At 48.5% G+C, this 20563-nt stretch overlaps 1 protein-coding gene across 2 annotated transcripts in view; it reads left to right on the forward strand.

Annotated features, from left to right (window-relative positions):
* The window catches only part of Snap25 (Synaptosomal-associated protein 25kDa), a 361995-nt gene that overhangs the window by 90642 nt on the left and 250790 nt on the right, over nucleotides 1-20563 (forward strand). For both annotated transcript variants that reach the window (XM_055072787.2, XM_055072786.2), the window contains exon 2: nucleotides 17948-18070. In XM_055072787.2, coding sequence (XP_054928762.1) covers nucleotides 17987-18070 — 84 coding nt within the window. In that variant the 5' untranslated portion in view covers nucleotides 17948-17986. The remainder of the gene's footprint in view (nucleotides 1-17947; nucleotides 18071-20563) is intronic.

The raw sequence follows: 20563 nt of genomic DNA on the forward strand, positions 1-20563 counted from the left end.
CACGTTAAGGAACCCCACGCTGTCAAAAATTTAATTCGTAGCCCTGCATGCCGGCGTGTGGAGGACTCCGTGCCTGTGCGGGTGTGGCATGTTGAACTTCATAATCTAACGAACGGAAGAAAAAAAGAATGTGGTCCACCCGACTCTAGCGCGAAGCTACGAAGGAAAGCCATACCGATTTCCTAGGAAGCTTCGCAGTTGCAGGAAAGTTCGTCCTCGTCCGGGTTTCGTCGTGTTTTTTTTTTCTTTCTACTGGGAAACTTGCTATCAGGTAACCCTTCTTGCTACAGTCGGGCGGATGACGACGTTTCCCCTTTCACGAACCTTCCTCCATCTCTCGACGTGTAACTTGGCGCAACAAAAACAACGGAAACAGGAAAAGTGGACGAATGCAAAGGTAGACAAATCGCTTGTCTTCGCCCACTTTTTTTTTTTTTGTGTGTATGTGTGTGTCTGCGGTTTCAATTGCGCTGAGTTACTTGTTCAGCTACGGAAAACCACCTAGCCCAACAATAAACTCTTCCAAAATACCTTTCTCCACCTCGCCGCCTTCCGCAGAACTGATTTTGCCTCGTTCACGACTTCGCGTTATTCAATTTAACCTCGTGCTCGTCGGCGAAACGCCCTTCGCCCAAATGGCTCGCGCATCTCAGCTGCAACAGCGTTGGGCCGTCGATCGCACTTCCCACCGAGATCCCCCCCCTTTAGTGATGCGTAGCGGCACGCGCGTACCCGCTTGCTAATCCTGGATCGGTGCCGACTGGCTCTCTTCGTGGCCTTTCCGGCTTCGCCCGCGGGGCACTCTCTCGCTTGCGTCTCGTTCTGGCGTCGGCGCTGTCATGTCGCTGTCGGGCGCGACTTGAGAGATTGCGCGAACGCCAAGCGCGATGGTCTGGCGGCGGGGAAGGGCTTTAGCCGCAGGCGGGAGCGTAGGGCTTCGCTTCGGTTCCTTTTATTACTATTTTTTTTTGGACGATGCCTGTATTTCGTGCGCGCCTTTTGCGTATTTCTCCATCGAGTGCGTGGGTCCTCTTTTATTCCCGTCGTCTGTCTGGACAGTGATGTCGGTCTGCCTGGCCTTGAAGGCTGCTGCGTAATCTAGCGGCGGGCACCGAGCTTGTCTGGTCCCGCTGGGCACGCTTCTTTTTTATTATTATTATTGCTGCTGGCCCGACGTTGCCGCAATTGCTGCTCCTGTACAGCCAGTGCCTGTCGTTGCAACTCGTTAATGTGCGACTGCGGCGGGTGTAGTGTTGTCGCGACAGTGCCGGTCGTCTGCTGTAAGCAGTGTGCGCGGTCGTCTGTTGTAAGCAGCGAGCGCGGTCGTCTGTTGTAAGCAGCGTGCGGTACAAATTCGCTACACACCTACTGTGCCAGCGCCGCGGCAGTTCGATACAGGCCCTAATTTAAGTATACTGCCGGTTCGAGTCGTTCGACGCGGAGCGAAAGTCCACGCGAACGAGCCTCCTGCCGTTGGTCGTAAATTGCATGCCTCGATTGAAGGGCCTGAAGGGACTCGCCGATGGCCTGGTGATGTCGTACTCGTCGTAGCGAGAAGGCGCGAAGAGACGCGTGTACCACGAACGTCCGTAGGACAGCGTGCGCATGCTCTCATTTTATTTTCAGGTGAGCCTTGCATTGTCAGTCTCGCTATGCGGCGCGTTAGTCACTTCCGTCGTTTCTGATGCCCTAATGAAATGCCGTCGGTGGTAGATTTCGGCGTGACCCTCTCGTATCTCCCTCGAAATGTCCGCGCGTCCGTCGCCTGTTCGGCTGCCCTTATCGGGCGCTTTGCGGTCGAAGGGGAGCACTAACGAAGCCCGAAAAGATAAAGAAGAAAAAAGGAAATGCGAAAATGAGTAATTAGAAGATCGTCTCGCGCCAGGTACGCTGTCCGCCATGAGCAGCGACTGGCTCGCGCTCGGCGCCCTATCTCTTTATCCATTTACGCCGCGCGACTCAATTATGCAAAAACGTGGCGTGCGACTGACGGGCCCTACCCCCCCGGTGGCCTTCTTCGTTCGCGCTTCTCCTCGTCTTGCTATATTTTTAATCTTCTTTAGTAAGCTTGTTTATTAGTTCACTCTCTTCTAGCCGAGCGATACTAATGGGTATAGTCATATTTATGACGGTGGGTTGCTTTCTTGCTTCTGCTAGCTTAACAGCTGTTCTGTCGCCCGTGAATATTTTAGGTGCTGATGGAAGGGCGCTTCACTTCTTTTTTTTTAGTTTTTTAAATTCCAAGGTCACCACGTGCCGTTGGGCGCAAACACAGCCATGTTATTATTTTTTATTTCATTATATGAATATTTTGTGGGAGCCATTCTCATTCACCGAAAAATAAGTGTCAACACTTATTTTTCGGCAAATGAAAATTCTTCCATCAACCCAAATTTGGGTTGATGGAAAAATATACCGTTTTCCTGCAGAGGTAAAAGCATTACTTTGGCGTTTAGACTTTGCTATAGCTGGATGCTGTGGTCGCAAGAAAGAAAGACAAAGAACAAGAAATAAAGAAAACTCTTTCAGGGATTGTTAAAAGGTAGATGAACTTGCTGGTATCAGTATGGTCACTATGGGCTTTCTCGCGTAGCAGCTCTGCTGCGCAGGCAAAGCACGCTTTACAGGGGGTTTGGCAGTCGTGGTCTTGCGTTTAGGAACGCATCATCAAGCACTTATGATCACTGCTCCTAACGCATTTCCTGCGCTGACGTGAAACCTGAAACACCTATTGGGCAGGACTGCACCGCTGCTATTGTCGAGCATTAGTGCTGGGCTTGCGCATTTGCCAGGTGCCCGCGTTTGCAGGTCGGCGCCACGTTAGTGGAATGAGATTAGCTCGGAATGTGTATTTGCGTTTGGCATTACCTTGCGTGATAGGAGAAACTTAATGTGGCCGTTTGAGCGTACGCGCAGACATGTATGCATACGGAAATACATATGCGAAGTGTGTGTGTGTGTGTGTGTGTGTGTGTGTGTGCGTGCGTGCGTGCGTGCGTGCGTGCGTGTGTGTGCGTGCGTGCGTGTGTGCGTGCGTGCGTGCGTGCGTGCGTGCGTGCGTGCGTGCGTGCGTGTGTGTGTGTGTGTGTGTGTGTGTGTGTGTGTGTGTGTGTGTGTGTGTGTGTGTGTGTGTGTGTGTGTGTGTGTGTGTGTGTGTGTGTGTGTGTGTTGACGAAGCGCGGTAGCGTGAGCGAAGGCCAATTCCATGAGTGCCTCAAATGTATTCACTTTAGTCCATTACTTGACCTCTGTGTAAATTCAAAGGCAAGCGCAACTGTTAAGCTGGAAGGAAGGTTGGCCGGCGACAGAAATCATGCGAAAGCGTAATAATCGACTGTTCTGCTAGACCAAAAGTAGTAACACGTTTTCCTTTCCCAGTCTGCTTGTTAGGTTATGTTCTTAGTGTAGGATTTGAAAAAAGAAAAATCTTTTGTAGTCGTTGTTTGGCTTTGAATGTTTTGTTTTCATTATGCGATGACGCACCTTTCTTTTCGCAAATGGAAATGATACTTTTTCATTGTTGGATTGGTACTGTTTGTACCATTTAAGATTTTGTGATCAAAATGCATCGGCACAGCGATTAGTTTAGTTAGGGTTAGATCTTAGATCCGAAAGCAGTGAAGCGATCGCGGTAAGGGTTCATTTGAGGAAATTAGAATAACGTCAGCAAGGAGTGGTTGGTAACAATAAAATTAGTAATAATAATAAGGATTGGGATCATCAAAATATAATAGGACAGTACAAATGATGTATATGAGATGTATTGGGCTTGAGGCCTGTGTTGTTCGCCGTGGGAGCAGTCTTCACAATCAATTAGGCTTAGTATGTCTTTTTTTTTTGAGCCTGCTACTTTGAAAACAGACGGTGTCCAAAACAAGAGCTACTCTCGAAAAAAAAAAAAAAAACTTCCAGAAAAAGCACATCCAGTGGGATTGTGGCGGACGTTAAAGATACGCTTACCGTTGGACTTGGGCGCTTGTTGCACTGTGCACTGTATCACTTTTCGGGTTCGGCTTTAAGGACTTCTTTCCGCACTTTCTTACTGCTACGAGCTTGCTACGGCCCGCTGTACCCGTTTACGCCGTTAAATCAGACGTACTATACTGACCGATTTTTGCGAAGGAATGTAATGCACTTCCGTCGATTTGAATGGGTGCGCTGATCGAAATCGATAATTGGACGAGGTCTCGTCGGGTCGGGTCTGAAAGGAAATTCGCATTGAGGAACGGAAGAGCAGAACGCGCCGACTGAAGTGGTGTGCTCAAAGGGGTTACACATTCCGGTTTCCTCATGGAAGCCTTATTAACTGAACGAGGCTCCCGCGTGGAAGCCGATACGTCTAACTCCTTTGTGCTTGGGCGCGCTTTTGGCGCCTTGTTTCTTTTTTCTTCTTTGTTCATTTACCTAATTTGAAGGTGCTTTATCGCCTAATATACCGAGCTCACGCTTATCTTTCCGTTGGTGCACATGTAATCGAAAGACAACTTTGGATGCACGATTCTTCGGTATTGAATATTAAACTGCGAAAGTGTAGATGAAAAAAAAAAAACGCTTACAAGTTTTTTTCGCGATTAAAACAATGTTTGTGTGCTCGCTGTCCTACAGTGAACCGTTGGTGCTAGTAAAACGTTTAAACGCGGCAATGTATGGCTCAGCTCTTCTAATGTTGACCCTTCAGCTGCAGCGAATTGCTGTCAATTGTGGTTTATATATGTGCGTTACGCGATGCATGGTATTAAGAAAGAAAAGAAAAAGCTTTGGTCGGTGGCATAGGCTGCCTTTCCGGGATTAAAGCTTGGTAGAAATTGTTCGGTACGCAAGTAGTGACATCCCTGTCTTTCTGATTATATATGTAGCTCTTGGCTATACGTAGTTCTGACGTTGGGCGTGACGCAACGCGGTCGAATCCCGCCCACGGCGGCTGCGTATTGGTGGGAGTGGAATGAAAGAAAAAAACAGGAAAAAGCGCTCGTGTACGTAAATTGAGATTTCGGGCCGGGGGGCCTCTTGCGAACCAAAATTAATACGGACTTTTCTAGTTCGCGAGCCTGCACGAACTAAAAATTTATTATTTAGCAAGTAATCTATAAGCTCTTGCACGTGTTCGTGCCAGGGTACATATTTAGCGTGTTTTTGTTGCTAGTCTGCGCATGTTTGTGTTCTTTTTTTTTTTTGGCCCGTCTCTGTTCGTTCGCGCCATTGTTCCTTGAGAAAGACGGACGGCTCCGCTGCGACATCCTTCGCAGTCCACTGTGCTGCTGCAGCATGTAAAGCGTAGTAAGTTTGTTAGGGAGTTTCAGGAATAGAGGTTGCCAGAATTACCGCGCATTGTCTGCCCGGCGAAAAAGAAAAAGAAAAGGAAGCAAGAAAACCGAAGCAGATTCTCAATTATGCCCGCCTACTCACTTTCTCGGATTCCACGCGTCGTTTAAGCTGGGTCCGCTTGCTGTTGCCGCTACTCGGCGGTTAATTAATCTGTTTGCGAAGAGCATTTGCTTCCTATGCTGGCGCAATTTCTTCCTTTCTTTCTTTCTTTCTTTCTTTCTTTCTTTCTTTCTTTCTTTCTTACTTGTTTTCTTTCTTTATTGTTTTGCCGCCTGCGGCGCGAAATCGAGCCGCGCGCAGGCGACACCTGCAGCCAATAAATTGCATTCGCTTCACCGTCTCTCAGCGATGTTAACCGCATTATTCTCCGCGCGTTTTCTTCAGGTTTCGCATTCCCGCGTCTGCGCATCGCTGCTGGCGGAACGCCAGTTCATGGAGCAATTTTCTTTTTTCTCGATGCGTCGAGAACAAGGCGCGTTTCATACGCACACGTATATATATATATATATATATATATATATATATATATATATATATATATAGGCGGCCTCTGGCGACATTGAAAGCATAAGCGAAATCAATCGAATTCCCGGCCGAAACACGTCTCGTAATGGTTCTTGAGCGGGGCCTTGGTGGGGGGGGGGGGGGGGGGGGAGGAGGGACGGTAGCCGGAAAGAGGCTGGAGCGGTCGTTCCCAGTCTTATCCCCCGTGTACGCCGCTTTCGCTATTTTGGGTTCCGTTTCCCCGATCCAGTTCTCTCGTACGCCGCGTTATTTTATTACGTTTAGAGCATTTTGGGGGCCAATCCGTTTTGTCTCCGTCAGCGTGTGTTGTGAAGAATGCCGCTCCGTCTCGCTCGTATTGCGACGTGGGCGTCATTCTTGGTTTAGTGTAGTCGTGCCTACCGCCTCGATCTTCACCCTTCTCGGGCGATATGGATGATGAGTGAATAAAGCTGGTGGACTCTTGCTTATGGGCGACCCTCTGTTATCGTAGTGCAAGCTGCATTCAATTAAGAGGCCGTTGCTCTCCCTTCTTTTCCTTCTTTTGTTGTTTCTCACTCATTGTTCCAGCCTCATTATTCAAACTTGAAGCATTCGCTTCGTCTATTCTGTAATGATTGTTCTCTGCACTCGTGTTTCTTACTTATGCTCCTTCTTTTTTTCATGTGCTCAAGACAGGGTTCGTGCGGCAAATGTTTACACGCCCATCGTCCTTTCCCCCGCTACTGTTTATTTATTGGTTTATTTTGAGAGAGTCTTCGTGCAGCTCGTCGTGTTGTTGATCTTCTCGCCAGTTTTCTCGCCGTCTGAGAACTCGGGGTGGTGAAATTGCGCGCAGGCTTCGCGAATTCATGCAATGTTCCCTGATGTGCCGTCGCGTTATTGAATTTCACGCTTCCATTCCTGGAACTTCTCTCTCTGTGTTTTATCACTTCTGTCAAGCACAAGCACGTTTCTTTTTTCGCTTGCGTCATTATAATTTGTTGAATAGAGGAAAACAATATAAAGGTGAAAAGGATATTCTTCAGTTTGTGAAAATTGTTTCTGTAAGGACTGTTGTCTTTCTTCGCTCTTTAAGTCCGTTTCTCATCTTTGATATCGTCAGCTTTCTTTCCGCACTTCGTAATGCTGGGCAACCTGACCGAGACATGCACTGACTAAGTTGTGGGCTTCTGTGCCCTCGCAAGGTTCTCGTGTTTGTACTTCTACAAACTCCTGGTTGGAATTCCGGCGTCTCCATAAAAAAAAAGAAGAAAGAAGCAGCAAGGAGAAATGTGAGAGGCCCGCGAATCATGCATAATTAACTATTTCTGTAACGCTATACCTCATCGGTCAGATGCAAGGGGCCTGATGTATACCCTTAATGACGCAAAGAATTTTGTGCTATTTATTTCTGTCTTTAGAGGACTATGAGGTAGATGAAGCATGAACAATACTACGGTTGTTAGATATGGAGCTGTTTCATGCGCCTACTTCGAGTTCCCCGGACCACATCGAATCGCAGCACATTCCAGAGGATCGCTCGAGCCAACAAGTTCACGTGCCAACAAGTTCGTACACCGCGGTAGCTATTCAATGCTTGAGTTTTCCAGAAAACGAAGGGATCGCCCGGCATTGTTGCAAGGAAAGTGGGTCCCGAAACAAGACGGCTGTGATGTACCGGGAAGGCCTGGCAGCGTCGCACCGGTCGCCTTTGAAGAAGGCATTTGCCACCACAGCGGGGCCGTACCACCGGGAGCAGGTGGGCCCTCGGACAATGGAGCCCAATCATCCCCCCTTCGCCGCCTTTGAAGAGAGCATTGCACCACAGCAAGGCAAGACCGCGGGGAGCCGCCGGGTGTGACCTCACCGCACGGGTGCCTACCATTGGCCGAAGGTGGCGTCATCGGAGCGGACTCTCCCATTGGCCGAACTTGACGCGACTTCCAGTCCTCGAAGGGTTTAAAAGAAGCATTGCAGAGAGACCAGAGCATTCCCTGATTGACCTCTCTTGAACTTCTTGCCGCGGGCCGCAGCGTCCGAGTTGCTGCCGGCCCGTAATGACTGTACTACTGTTACTTGACTCTCACCTCTCTGTATATAATGTAAAATAAACCCTCCCAAGTTTGTTTCTCATCCCGCAGTCCCTCCATCAACCCCTACACGGTGTAGAATATGTGTAATCTTACCAGGCCTACTAATAAGGCCGTCTCTGTCATTTAGAAAGCTCCTGTACAGTGTGTAATGGGTGCAGCGGTGGCGTAGACGCAGAACACCCGCCTCGCGTGCAAGAGGTCCGTGGTTCGAATCCCGGTGCCGCGCAATTTTCCACCGGATTAAAAAAAAAAATCCGCGTGTTGATAAAATTGCATGAACAGGCCTGGAGTGTGGCCTGATGCCGGTGACCAGAACCGGTAACGCACTCCCTCACCAGAGCAGGATTGGCCACCCTGGTGCAGTACTTGGCCACAACCTCCTATATGAACACAACAATCAAACCCCGGCCCTCAGTCCCCAGCAGCTGCGAAGCAACTGACCACGGCGGCGGTCAGACCTGCGACGCTGCAGAGGGTGCTAAGAATCCCTGGCTCCGGACAGGCCGCCATTGGAATATGAACCTGGCAACGTTTAACGCAAGAACATTATCTAGTGAGGCGAGTCTAGCAGTGCTATTGGAAGAATTAGAGGGCAGTAAATGGGATATAATAGGGCTCAGTGAAGTTAGGAGGCCAAAAGAAGCATATACAGTGTTAAGGAGCGGGCACGTCCTGTGCTACCGGGGCTTAGCGGAAAGACGAGAACTAGGAGTCGGATTCCTGATTCATAAGAATATAGCTGGTAACATACAGGAACTCTATAGCATTAACGAGAGGGTGGCATGTCTTGTTGTGAAACTTAACAAGAGGTACAAAATGAAGGTTGTACAGGTCTACGCCCCTACATCCAGTCATGATGACCAGGAAGTCGAAAGCTTCTATGAAGACGTGGAATCGGCGATGGGTAGAGTGAAAACAAAATACACTATACTGATGGGCGATTTCAATGCCAAGGTAGGCAAGAAGCATACTGGAGACAAGGCAGTGGGGGAATATGGCATAGGCACTAGGAATAGCAGGGGGGAGTTATTAGTAGAGTTTGCAGAACAGAATAATATGAGGATAATGAATACCTTCTTCCGCAAGCGGAATAGCCGAAAGTGGACCTGGAGGAGCCCGAACGGCGAGACTAGAAATGAAATAGATTTCATACTCTGCGCTAACCCTGGCATCATACAAGATGTGGACGTGCTCGGTAAGGTGCGCTGCAGTGACCACAGAATGGTAAGAACTCGAATTAGCCTAGACCTGAGGAGGGAACGGAGGAAACTGGTACATAAGAAGCCGATCAATGAGTTAGCGCTAAGAGGGAAAATAGAGGAATTCCAGATCAAGCTACAGAACAGGTATTCGGCTTTAAGTCACGAAGAGGACCTTAGTGTTGAAGCTATGAACGACAATCTTGTGGGCATCATTAAGGAGTGTGCAATAGAAGTCGGTGGTAACTCCGTTAGACAGGATACCAGTAAGCTATCGCAGGAGACGAAAGATCTGATCATGAAACGCCAATGTATGAAAGCCTCTAACCCTACAGCTAGAATAGAACTGGCAGAACTTTCGAAGTTAATCAACAAACGTAAGACAGCTGACATAAGGAAGTATAACATGGATAGAATTGAACAAGCTCTCAGGAACGGAGGAAGCCTAAAAGTAGTGAAGAAGAAACTAGGAATTGGCAAGAATCAGATGTATGCGTTAAGAGACAAAGCCGGCAATATCATTACTAATATGGATGAGATAGTTCAAGTGGCTGAGGAGTTCTATAGAGATTTATACAGTACGAGTGGCACCCACGATGATAATGGAAGAGAGAATAATCTAGAGGAATCCGATATCCCAGAAGTAACGCCGGAAGAAGTAAAGAAAGCCTTGGGAGCTATGCAAAGGGGGAAGGCAGCTGGGGAGGATCAGGTAACAGCAGATTTGCTGAAGGATGGTGGGCAGATTGTTCTAGAAAAACTGGCCACCCTGTATACACAATGCCTCAAGACCTCGAGCGTACCGGAATCTTGGAAGAACGCTAACATAATCCTAATCCATAAGAAAGGCGACGCCAAAGACTTGAAAAATTATAGACCGATCAGCTTACTGTCGGTTGCCTACAAAGTATTTACTAAGGTAATTGCAAATAGAATCCGGAACACCTTAGACTTCCGTCAACCAAAGGACCAGGCAGGATTCCGTAAAGGCTACTCAACAATAGATCATATTCACACTATCAATCAGGTGATAGAGAAATGTGCGGAATATAACCAACCATTATATATAGCTTTCATTGATTACGAGAAAGCGTTTGATTCAGTCGAAACCTCAGCAGTCATGGAGGCATTGCGGAATCAGGGTGTAGACGAGCCGTATGTAAAAATACTGAAAGATATCTATAGCGGCTCCACAGCCACTGTACTACTCCATAAAGAAAGCAACAAAATCCCAATAAAGAAAGGCGTCAGGCAGGGAGATACGATCTCTCCAATGCTATTCACAGCGTGTTTACAGGAGGTATTCAGAGACCTGGATTGGGAAGAATTGGGGATAAGAGTAAATGGAGAATACCTTAGTAACTTGCGCTTCGCTGATGATATTGCCTTGCTTAGTAACTCAGGGGACCAACTGCAATGCATGCTCACTGATCTGGAGAGGCAGAGCAGAAGGGTGGGACTAAAAATGAATCTGCAGAAAACTAAAGTAATGTTTAACAGTCTCGGAAGGGAACAGCAGTTTACGATAGGTAGCGAGGCACTGGAAGGGGTAAGAGAATACATCTACTTAGGACAGGTAGTGACTGCTGATCCAGATCATGAGAGTGAAATAATCAGAAGAATAAGAATGGGCTGGGGTGCGTTTGGCAGGCATTCGCAGATCATGAACAGCAGGTTGCCATTATCCCTCAAGAGAAAAGTGTATAACAGCTGTGTCTTACCAGTACTCACGTACGGGGCAGAAACCTGGAGGCTTACGAAAAGGGTTCTACTTAAATTGAGGACGACGCAACGAGCTATGGAAAGAAGAATGATAGGTGTAACGTTAAGGGATAAGAAAAGAGCAGATTGGGTGAGGGAACAAACGCGCGTTAATGACATCTTAGTTGAAATCAAGAAAAAGAAATGGGCATGGGCAGGACATGTAATGAGGAGGGAAGATAACCGATGGTCATTAAGGGTTACGGACTGGATTCCGAGGGAAGGGAAGCGTATCAGGGGGCGACAGAAAGTTAGGTGGGCAGATGAGATTAGGAAGTTTGGAGGGTCAACATGGCCACAATTAGTACATGACCGGGGTAGTTGGAGAAGTATGGGAGAGGCCTTTGCCCTGCAGTGGGCGTAATCAGGCTGATGATGATGATGATGATGTACAGTGTGTATAGTGTGCCTGTTTGCACAGCTCTCGTAGACTCGTGTATCACATTGCGGAGGCGCGTGTATTGGTGTTTGACTTTTCTCCTAGCGTTATTTGTGGCAAGAGCCTTGCCTCTGAATAGCGGTCATCTCCGCACAACTTTTTTGCTTATTCTGCGTCGCACGCTTTGACGTCACGTCGAGGAATATAATTACCTCGCCCTTCGCTGCAAGTACGGCATTTTCTGGCATGTTGTTTCACTGGTCTCCATATGGTTCGCCGCCTGTGGCGTTCTTTGGTGGAGCGGGAGGTCCCGGGTTCGATCCCCAGCCACAGCGACCGTATATTGACGGAACTGAAGGACGAGAACGCTCGTGTATAACTTCGCTGTGGGTGCGCGTTTATGATCGCCGGATCGTCAAAATGAACTCTTCCTTTCGCTACGACGCTTATTGTAGCCGCAGTGCTACTTAAGAAAATCAATCAATCAATCAGTCAATCAATAATATGGATGTTTGTGTTATTTTCGGTGTTAATGGTCGCCGTCATTATTCCGCAGTGTACATCAACAATCTTGTTTATGCTTCTGGAGAGTGTCCTTTCGTTCTTTCTTTTCTTTCTTGGGAACATTCGTCGCCAGTTTCGGCATGTCGACATGATTGCTTCTCTCGGCTTACGATATGCGCGTCTAACTCGGTCGTCGTTTTGTCGGAGCTGATGTTGCATGGTCGGCAGTAGCATAGCCGGCAGCGGCCGTGAATGTCAGAGAAAGCCAAGAGAGAGAGAGAGAGAGAGAGAGAGAGAGAGAGAGGGGTGAAGGAAAGTGGCGGGAGCCTCGTCCATTTACTCGCATCAAGGCGCCCGCGCGGTGTGATGAGCCGGAACTCGCTGACGCCTCGCCGGCCGCTTAATGCGCCGCTTGTCCGCCTCTTTCTTTCTTCTCTCTTTATTCCGTCTGTCGTTTTCCTTGCACCATTGCTCGATTTCTTCTTTGCTCGCTTTTCTTTTTTGGCGTGGCAACTCTGGGATGAAGAAGAGAAGCATGCGGAGAAAGAGCGCTTCATCATCTGCCTCCTTACTCTCGAAACCCCCCCCCCCCCCCGCCCCCACAGGGATTTCCAGGAACAATTGACGTCCCTGCTTTTTGGCACACGGTTTAGCTTTTTACCCGTTTTTCTTCACGTGAAGCTTCCTCTGGCGTCGCATCGAGCTGGCACTTCGACTTCGCGTTGCTTGTTTAGTTTTATCTCATTGTTTGCGGCTTTTCATGCGTGTGTACGCCCGAGTGAGAGAGAGCCCGGTATTTTATGACGGGACCCGCTTGGACGCGCGCCCTGTACGAGAGGGCTCGCTTTCTTTCATGTTTTTAAGGTGAGACGATGGTTTCAGAGAGGGGGAGGGAGGTGGGGAATGTGGGGGAGGAAGGCGGGTTGTCTCGAGTGCAACGAGGAGTGACTGGCATCGACCTCGACAGAAGGTTGTGGAGGTCGACGAAAAGCGAAGGCGATTTGAAGCGCTGGGCACGTCGGCATCAAGTTGAAACTTTCGTTTGCCAACGCTGGCAGCTGCCAGTGCCGAAGACTATCGAGCGGGGAAAACTCGCCGCAGTAACGTTAATAAACAAATGGCTGCCACGAGAGAGAGAGAGGGGGGAAGGAGGGAGGGGGGAGTAATAAAAGGTGCACTCGCTGCAGCCGGCTTTAAGGGTCGCGGGGGGCCAAGCTATGAAGAAAACCACGTGCGATGGGTGCCGAATGAGACCCGCCCTCGAAATAATACTACTAATAATTATGGAGACTGACGAAATGTTAGTGAATTCGATGTTCAGAAAAGTAAAATAAAAAATAAAATAGTTAACGAAAAATGGGAAGAAGATTACAGGAACGCGCCAATAATTAGGGGCTTATTTATTTGCTTTGCTTGGCAAAGATGATGCAATCGCCCATGTGCGTTGCAAGTTTACTTGGGAGACCGGCTTTGTTCTTCCTTCAATGCTCATTCCTTTTTTCCTCTTCAATGTTTATGGGCCGGGCCCTCTCTTTGTCTTTCTTTCTTTCATGCACATTCATATTTCTTTAATGTATTAGAGGAATGCCTGAAGTATGCGAATTTTTCACCATGGCTGCCGGTTTCTGATAAATTGCTCAAGAAGCTCAGATTCCGCTGCGGGAATGCTTTAACCGCAAAGCCGCGCGAAATTACTACACGTTATGGTCGCGGAGGCTCTGAATGGTAGTAATTGCGGACAACTCGCCCATGAGCGTTGTCATGCTCGTTACTTAATTAGAGGGCAGAGACACGAATCTGAGGAAGTTTTAGTGAACTTGAACGTCCTTGAATCGCAGGCGCGATAGTGACGCGAGCGTTAGCGCAAAGCTGGTGCCCGCGAACGTCAGCGAAATAGTGAGCGTGAATGCTACTCCGCGTCGCCCAGCGCGAGTAACGCTGCGTACTCGACTGAAATATACGGAAACATGTTTCCTCCATGTACGCCGACGGTCGGATGTAGCTAGCATGGATGGTGTTTAGGAATGGCGTAGAGGGAACTGTCTTACAAAGTCGGGCACATTGCGCTCGAAGGCGTATCCTTACTAACGGCAGGACACGTGGTCTTGCCATTTCAGAACTACGGGCACGCGGAACATAAAAAAAAAAAAAAAAAAAAAACGCGTGCGCATGCAAACGCGTAAGCGCAGACTGCATCACTCGAATCAATCACTCGAATCAACAATCAAACACTTAATCAATCAAATAATTAATCAATCGCTCAAATCGTATGCGAGAATAGTAATGTGGGGAGAAAGCTTATACAAGGCAAATGGAAAGTCGCGCGGAGAAGCTGCATTGAGCGCGCGCGCGGTAGATCGGTGACACCGTTTTCAGGCGGTTTTCTCTTTATCGTATGTCAGAGAGAGAGAGAGAGAGATCCCAGGCGCGTTCAGTGGAAAAAACAGCGCCTCCGAAGTTTTCATCCGTTTCATTCTCTTTTCTCTCTGTCTCTCTTTTGCAGCTGCTGTGTAGCTCAGTTGTAAGCGCATCGTGCCCCTTTCGCCGACGATGCGAGAGTGGCTGTTCCGCTAGAGCTTAGCGCTAATGGCTTCTCCGGTGTAGATGCTGGAAATAGCCCTGACGCGAAAGTGGCAGACGTGTAAACAGTGGCTCACACGGAACGCTTGGTCACGCGCGACATTGCCACCAGGGGGCGCCTCCCCCCCTCCCCTGTCGCCCGACGACCGGTGTTATCTCGACTAGCTTACTTTTCCTTTTCTCCCATTTTGACATTATGACGTGCAGCTTCTTGTGTGTGTGTAATTTGAGATCGGCAACAATTAGATATTATTCTTGCTTATTTATTCTTAACGGTTTACACTGGCTTACATCAAGGTGAGCTTAGCGGTATTGGAAGCGTCGTTGTTTGGTGGTCAGCGAAACATTCCAGTTAAGCGCATTAATCTTTTCGTTGCGTTAACGACTGCACCCATTTATCTTTTGCTACCCCTCGCCCCTTTTCTTCGGCTGTCAATTAGGCAGGACAGGTGCGTGGACGTGACTGGACCACGGAGAATAGCGTCGAAGCGCTTGTTCGTTTTAAATGGTGGTGTTTCACCTGCGTTTGGTCCTAACCGTCGCTCGGAAACTTGCTAGCCTGCGGTCCGACCACGACTGAAGCCAGATGTTGCAAGCTAAAATCAAGCTACATGCGCGCGCTGCATCGACTCGAAATGAAACGTTACGTTTACGTTTGAAGCCAGCAATTTTTCTTGTTCCTGCTTTAGATAGAGATAAGAGTAATTGTTTTACTCGAGAACTTTAGAGCGAATAGCAGTGAGTAAAGCTCCCGATTCACGTGTTTGCGGAGTCGCTGTTTAAGCTCGGATTGTTTCCTTTTATGTGTACTTGTTTTTATCCTCTAGGCGCTTTTTTTATGGCAATTTCTTTCGTTCGATGTGCTCTTTGATTGCTTCCACCTTTCGCCAAACAGTAGATTATTCTTTTCATTTCAATATATATATGTATATATACATATATATTCACATCAAAGAAGGCAGCAGACAGGCACCAAAGGTAGCATAGAGGAAATTACTTGCATTTATTAAGTGAATTAAAGAGAATGATAAATTAATGGCAATGATATATAGTGGATGAAAATACAACTGTCCGCAGGTGGTATACGAACCCACGTTTTCGCACGCGTGCGATGACGTGTGTTCGTATACCACCTACGGGCAGTTTTTATGGTTTCATCCACTATCATTTACATTAATTTATCATTTTCTTTAATTAATGCACAGAAGTAATTTCCCTATGCTGTCCCTGGTGTCTGTTTGTTGGCTTGTTTGATGTGACTAATTGAAATCAGGCCCCTCAGTTTCCTTTCTTCTCGTTCACACACACACACACACATATGTAGCGTTTCACTGCGTTTCCTTTACTTCATGCAAATGAACTCGGCGCGTCGTCTTTCAGTTGCGATCCCGCATTTTTAACAGACCTTCGTTCAGCACATGTACGCTATATTCGCGCTTTTCAGCACCGAATGGATTCTCTGTCGAATGACGCTGGAAATTTGAAAGTCTCGGTATGGTAGACGTGAAAACGAAACAAACAGGGAAAAAGGTATGGAAATAGGGGGTGGGCGCAAGGCTTGCTTTTACACACGCCTTTGGACGAACTTTCTTTGCGCGTTTGTGTTTTTCTTGTTCATCTTATTTTTATATTTTGCTTTTCACCCCCGGCCGCTGTTCGCGCAAACGGGAGGCATCGGCGCAATTCGAGAGAAACCTCTTCCATCAGAGAAAGTGGGTCTCGACGGTTTCGTCGAGAAGGTTTCTCGCCGCTTATAAATAGACGGTTGAACTTTCTCGAAGGCTGCATTTATGGGTTGCACCACTACCTGCGTTGGTGCTCCACCGCTGTTTTTTCGTGCTTACGCAAGTTCCTCTCTTTTGGGTCTATCTTGTTGCAATGGTCCTTACTGTATTCGGTGGCCGAAAGTGGCCCCGGCCCGTTGGAGTTGCGTGGTGTAAATGTTATCTAGTGTAGCGTAATTTAGTCGCAACTTGTCGAGCCTTCCAGGCCGTGGCGGCTGCATTATCAGGGGCGAAAAAAACAAATAAAAATAAACACGCTCGTGTACCGTGCAGTGGGTGTGCATCAAGGAGCCCCAGGTGGTCACAATTAATCCCCCCCCCCCCCCCACACACACACACGGCTTGCATAATTTTGTGAGAATTTAATTTAAACTTGCGCAACCGCATCTTTGCGTTGGAATTTCATTCTACCGGCTGTTAGTTGACTGTGTGTGCGCTCTAAATGTAAATCTTTTCGTCTGAGGCACATGTAGATCTCGCGTTGCGGAGAATGAGATATTGTGGAGAGGAGACAAACGTGTCGGACGCATATATACTTCGCCTTCCACTCCGCGTTCGCCTTCCACTCCGCGTTCGCCTTCCACTCCGCGTTCGCCTTCCACTCCGCGTTCGCCTTCCACTTCGCGTTCGCCTTCCACTCCGCGTTCGCCTTCCACTCTGCGTTAAGGAGACGGAAGACTCGCGTCAGCGATACCTGGGGCGACCTGGTGCACGGACGACTTCCAGTCTCGCTGCAGCGCGCGCCAGCCGCCGCTGAACCTCGCCGAGCTGTGCTTGTACGCTACGAGACGTGGTGACGCAGGTGACGCGTCTCTTCATTGGAAGTGCCAGACGGGGGGGAGGAGGAAGAGGAGGGGGGGGGGAGTTGTAGCTCGCATCGCGCCTAGCGGGGACGAGGGATGTATCTTCGTGTTATTTAGCGCTCTCGCTAGGTGCCGCTGTAGTTACTATTAGAAACTAAAGCGGCTTGATTTGCAACTGTTCGAACCGCTTGGGGGACTATTCGAGAACGCGCCTGTTTCGCGTTACGCATTCAAACCCTCGCGAAGGGGGCCTTCCGTGTGTGTTTCGTAGGCTACGCTTCTTGAAGCTGTTGGCGTAATACGCCCTAATTGTGAGCGTACCTTGCGCGTAACGTGTTATGTACCTTTAGTAAAGCTTTTATATTTACCCTCGTAAACGCTTTGCGGCTTTACTTAGGAGATTGTATTGCGAAACAAATCTGTCATGTTGCGACACTGCCCTATGACGTTGTATGTGCCTGTAATCGACGTTTACACCGTGTGTGACGGTGCAAGTGTGACGATGTTGCGCCCTCACAGTGTGGCAGCGCCCGTACAGTCGCGATTTTGTAGCGGTTCCTTGCCCGATGCTCTTGCTTTTTTTTTCACGCTTCGCTAGTTAGTGGTCCGAACTACGCTCTGTCTGCGTCATCAACGGCGTCACCCGGCCGTGAATGCCGGATCATAAGAATGGCACTGAATCGAGTGGAAGATACCGCAACATCACGCCCCTGTTCTTCCGCACCTTCTTTACTGCTATCCTCTCACCTTTCACACCTCTTTTCTCCTTTTCTAGTATGGGGTAGCCAACCGGAAATAATCTCTGGTTAACTCCCTTGCCTATTCTTTTTTTCTTCTTTCAAGCTGTACATTCTGTTCTACCCCGGCCATTTTGTAAGCTTTTGTTTTCGGTCCTCTTTCGCGCATTTGAGCTCGCGCGTACTTCCGCCGACGCTGTGGCCACACTACGCTCTCCCAGTGTCATTGTTGTGCCGTGCCTTACGACGACTCAGTAGTGACGCAGTCTCTTTCTTTTCTTTTCACGCATGCGCAGTGGCGGTCCTCGGCCCCAGCGCGGAGCTAAAGCAGAGCAATGGCGGCCGCCGTGCAAGACGCCCCTACGAACCGCAGTGAGCTGGAGATGATCCAGCTCAAGATGAACCAGACGACGGACGAGGTGAGTGCGCACGCTGCACCCGTTTGCGGTGTTTTTTTTTTTCCCTCCCCGCGTCTCTCTTTCAGGCGCCCAGCCAATCGTTTCTTGGTTTCAGCTCACCGTGGACGTCTCCTCACCGGCACGTCTGCCATTTCGCGTGCTGTGTAGGCGGTGTCCAAATCCGCACCCAAGGGACTGCTCTTTCTGAGTAACGGAAACAGATCTCGAAGTCTATGCTTTTGCTGGCGGCATGCGCCGGAAGTGTTTGCAGAGCCGGAAGCACGTCGTGGCTGCCGTGTTTCGGACGCCATCTGTTGAGGACGCTGTCGAACTCGGCCACAATGAAATTGCCGTCTTGTCAGTTCTGGTTATCCGAGAAGGCGACTGCGTACGCGTGCTCTGATTGGCTTAAAGCGCTAGCATGGCTGAATTCGACAACATGACGGAATTTGGCGCTGTTAAGAATAGCGCCTCTGTTCCCTTCACGGTGATTGGTCGCACGGTTTTTCTTGCAGACGACCTCGTTTGTTATTGTCACACCTCAGTGTCGCGGCTTTGTTGCCCTCAATGCTGAATGATTGGTTGACCTAATGAGTTCCTCAAAGATCCGCAATGTGAACGTGGATTCACTGCTGTCCGCGTGACCGGTAGGTACTTTGTTCTTCCCTTTCGTTTTTCAGTCTTTCGCTCTGTTAAATCAATTGGGAGGAATGTATCGGCGCCCTCATAAAAGGAGACAAGCGGTATCAAGAAACTCTGATGCGTACCGCCACTTTCGAGGCGGCAGTTGTTGCTGCCTGTAAAATGCTGCACTCCGTAAATTTCTCGCTACATTTCTTTTAAGCTTTAGCGTTGATATGAATTGAGTGCGTAAGAAATGAAATTACTAAGCTGTGATGTCCGCAACTCAGTGTGTCTGTATGCATTAGATCACCGCACTGATCAGCGGAGGCTTTTTTTTCCCTACGCAACAGCGCGGGAGTGACGTCAGAGAGTTTTGTTTGCAAACATATAGGAGGCCTGTAAATTGCGGGCGTCTGTGGCAACAAGGTTGCCCTTCCGTATACACCTAATCAGGTGCGTTTAGTCCTGTACTCCTGGGCTGTGCTGTTATGCAGGAAAATAAAAGAAATTGTTGTAAATAAATAAAAAGAACTTACTACAAGGATTAAAGCCTTTAACCGCGAACATACAAGCATTGTTTCCAATCGTATTGAAAGCTCTTATCTAATATGACGCTAAGTTGGGCAGTTATGGACAAAAGACCGGAAAGAAGAGAATCGCGAAACTTCACGTACGTCCTTCTTCATCCTTTGTTAATAAACCGTTGAAGAATCTGTTGACCCGTAAGGCCGATGCGAGACGCAGAGAAGCAGCGTTCACGCAATTGCGATTATTTCTTTTCTTGAAACCTCTGTCGACGAAAAAAAAAATGACGCACGTTCACATCCGTAGTTATCCGCTGATGTAGGTTATCGTAAGTCCTTCACTCTCAGGTGAACATTCGTTCCCTTCGTGTTTATTTTCGCTTTCGTCTCGACCTATTGTGCTCTACAATTCGGGCGCTATGCATTCTGGACGTTGCCAAGTCCCGCCGTATTGTAAAATTCGCCATCTTGATCGCTCTGATTGGTTCACAGGGCGGCCACGCCCTCTCTGAGTGCCTGAAAATGAAAACATGGCGAAATTCGACATTATGACGGAATTTGAGAGCGCCCGCATTAGGCGCCCTTTCTTCAGCCATGGAAGAAAGGAACCTGCTAGCAGAGCAGCAGAATGATACTTGAGGAAGCGGATTTGCCTTTCCGAACGAAAACACGGAATTGGCTCGGCTTGTCCACGAGGAATCTGGTACAAGCGGATTATTTCATGCGACCACTCTTCCCTTAAACGGCCGGCTGGTTTAAAGAGAAGATGTACCTCGCACCTGCAATATTTGTATCCGTTCTTGAGCACTGCATAATTTAAGTACGCTGAGGGGGGTTGGTAGTTAAGTGGGCCACTATCATTCATTACAACGGTACGCCGAGCTAGGCTTTCGGAGGTGATAGCTTTTATAAACCATTGTGAAAACGATAGCTTTAAGGGCGCTGTTGCGCAGTGAGTGAGGAGCACGCCGTCCGTGTCATTGAGTGTGAGTTGACCGTGAGCGAAACGTGTCCACCAATCACAGCGCGGCGCGCGGCGCGTTTCTACCAATCACAGAGCAGCGTTTGCCGCGTGCTTTCTGTCAATCATAACGCGGCGCGCCGCGTTTCTACCATCTGCACAGCGACTGCGCCGAGGGCTGGGGGAACTAAAAAAAGAACCAGAAAGCTTGCCTTCGTGCATAGCGTTCGCAGTAAGCGTTTCCCAGTAAAGATTATGGCTGCATAAGCTACAGTTGCCGGGGAGCGTGAGAAGCAGCCAGGGACCCTTTAATGCTTTTGCGTTGTACTCTTAAAGGCGAAGGTTAAGCGTTTCCCAAGTTTTTTTTTTCACGTTCGAAATAATGTTTGTGACCCTGAATGAGTG

The sequence above is a fragment of the Dermacentor andersoni genome, chromosome 7 (genome assembly GCF_023375885.2).
Source record: "Dermacentor andersoni chromosome 7, qqDerAnde1_hic_scaffold, whole genome shotgun sequence".
Taxonomy (NCBI): Eukaryota; Metazoa; Arthropoda; class Arachnida; order Ixodida; family Ixodidae; genus Dermacentor; species Dermacentor andersoni.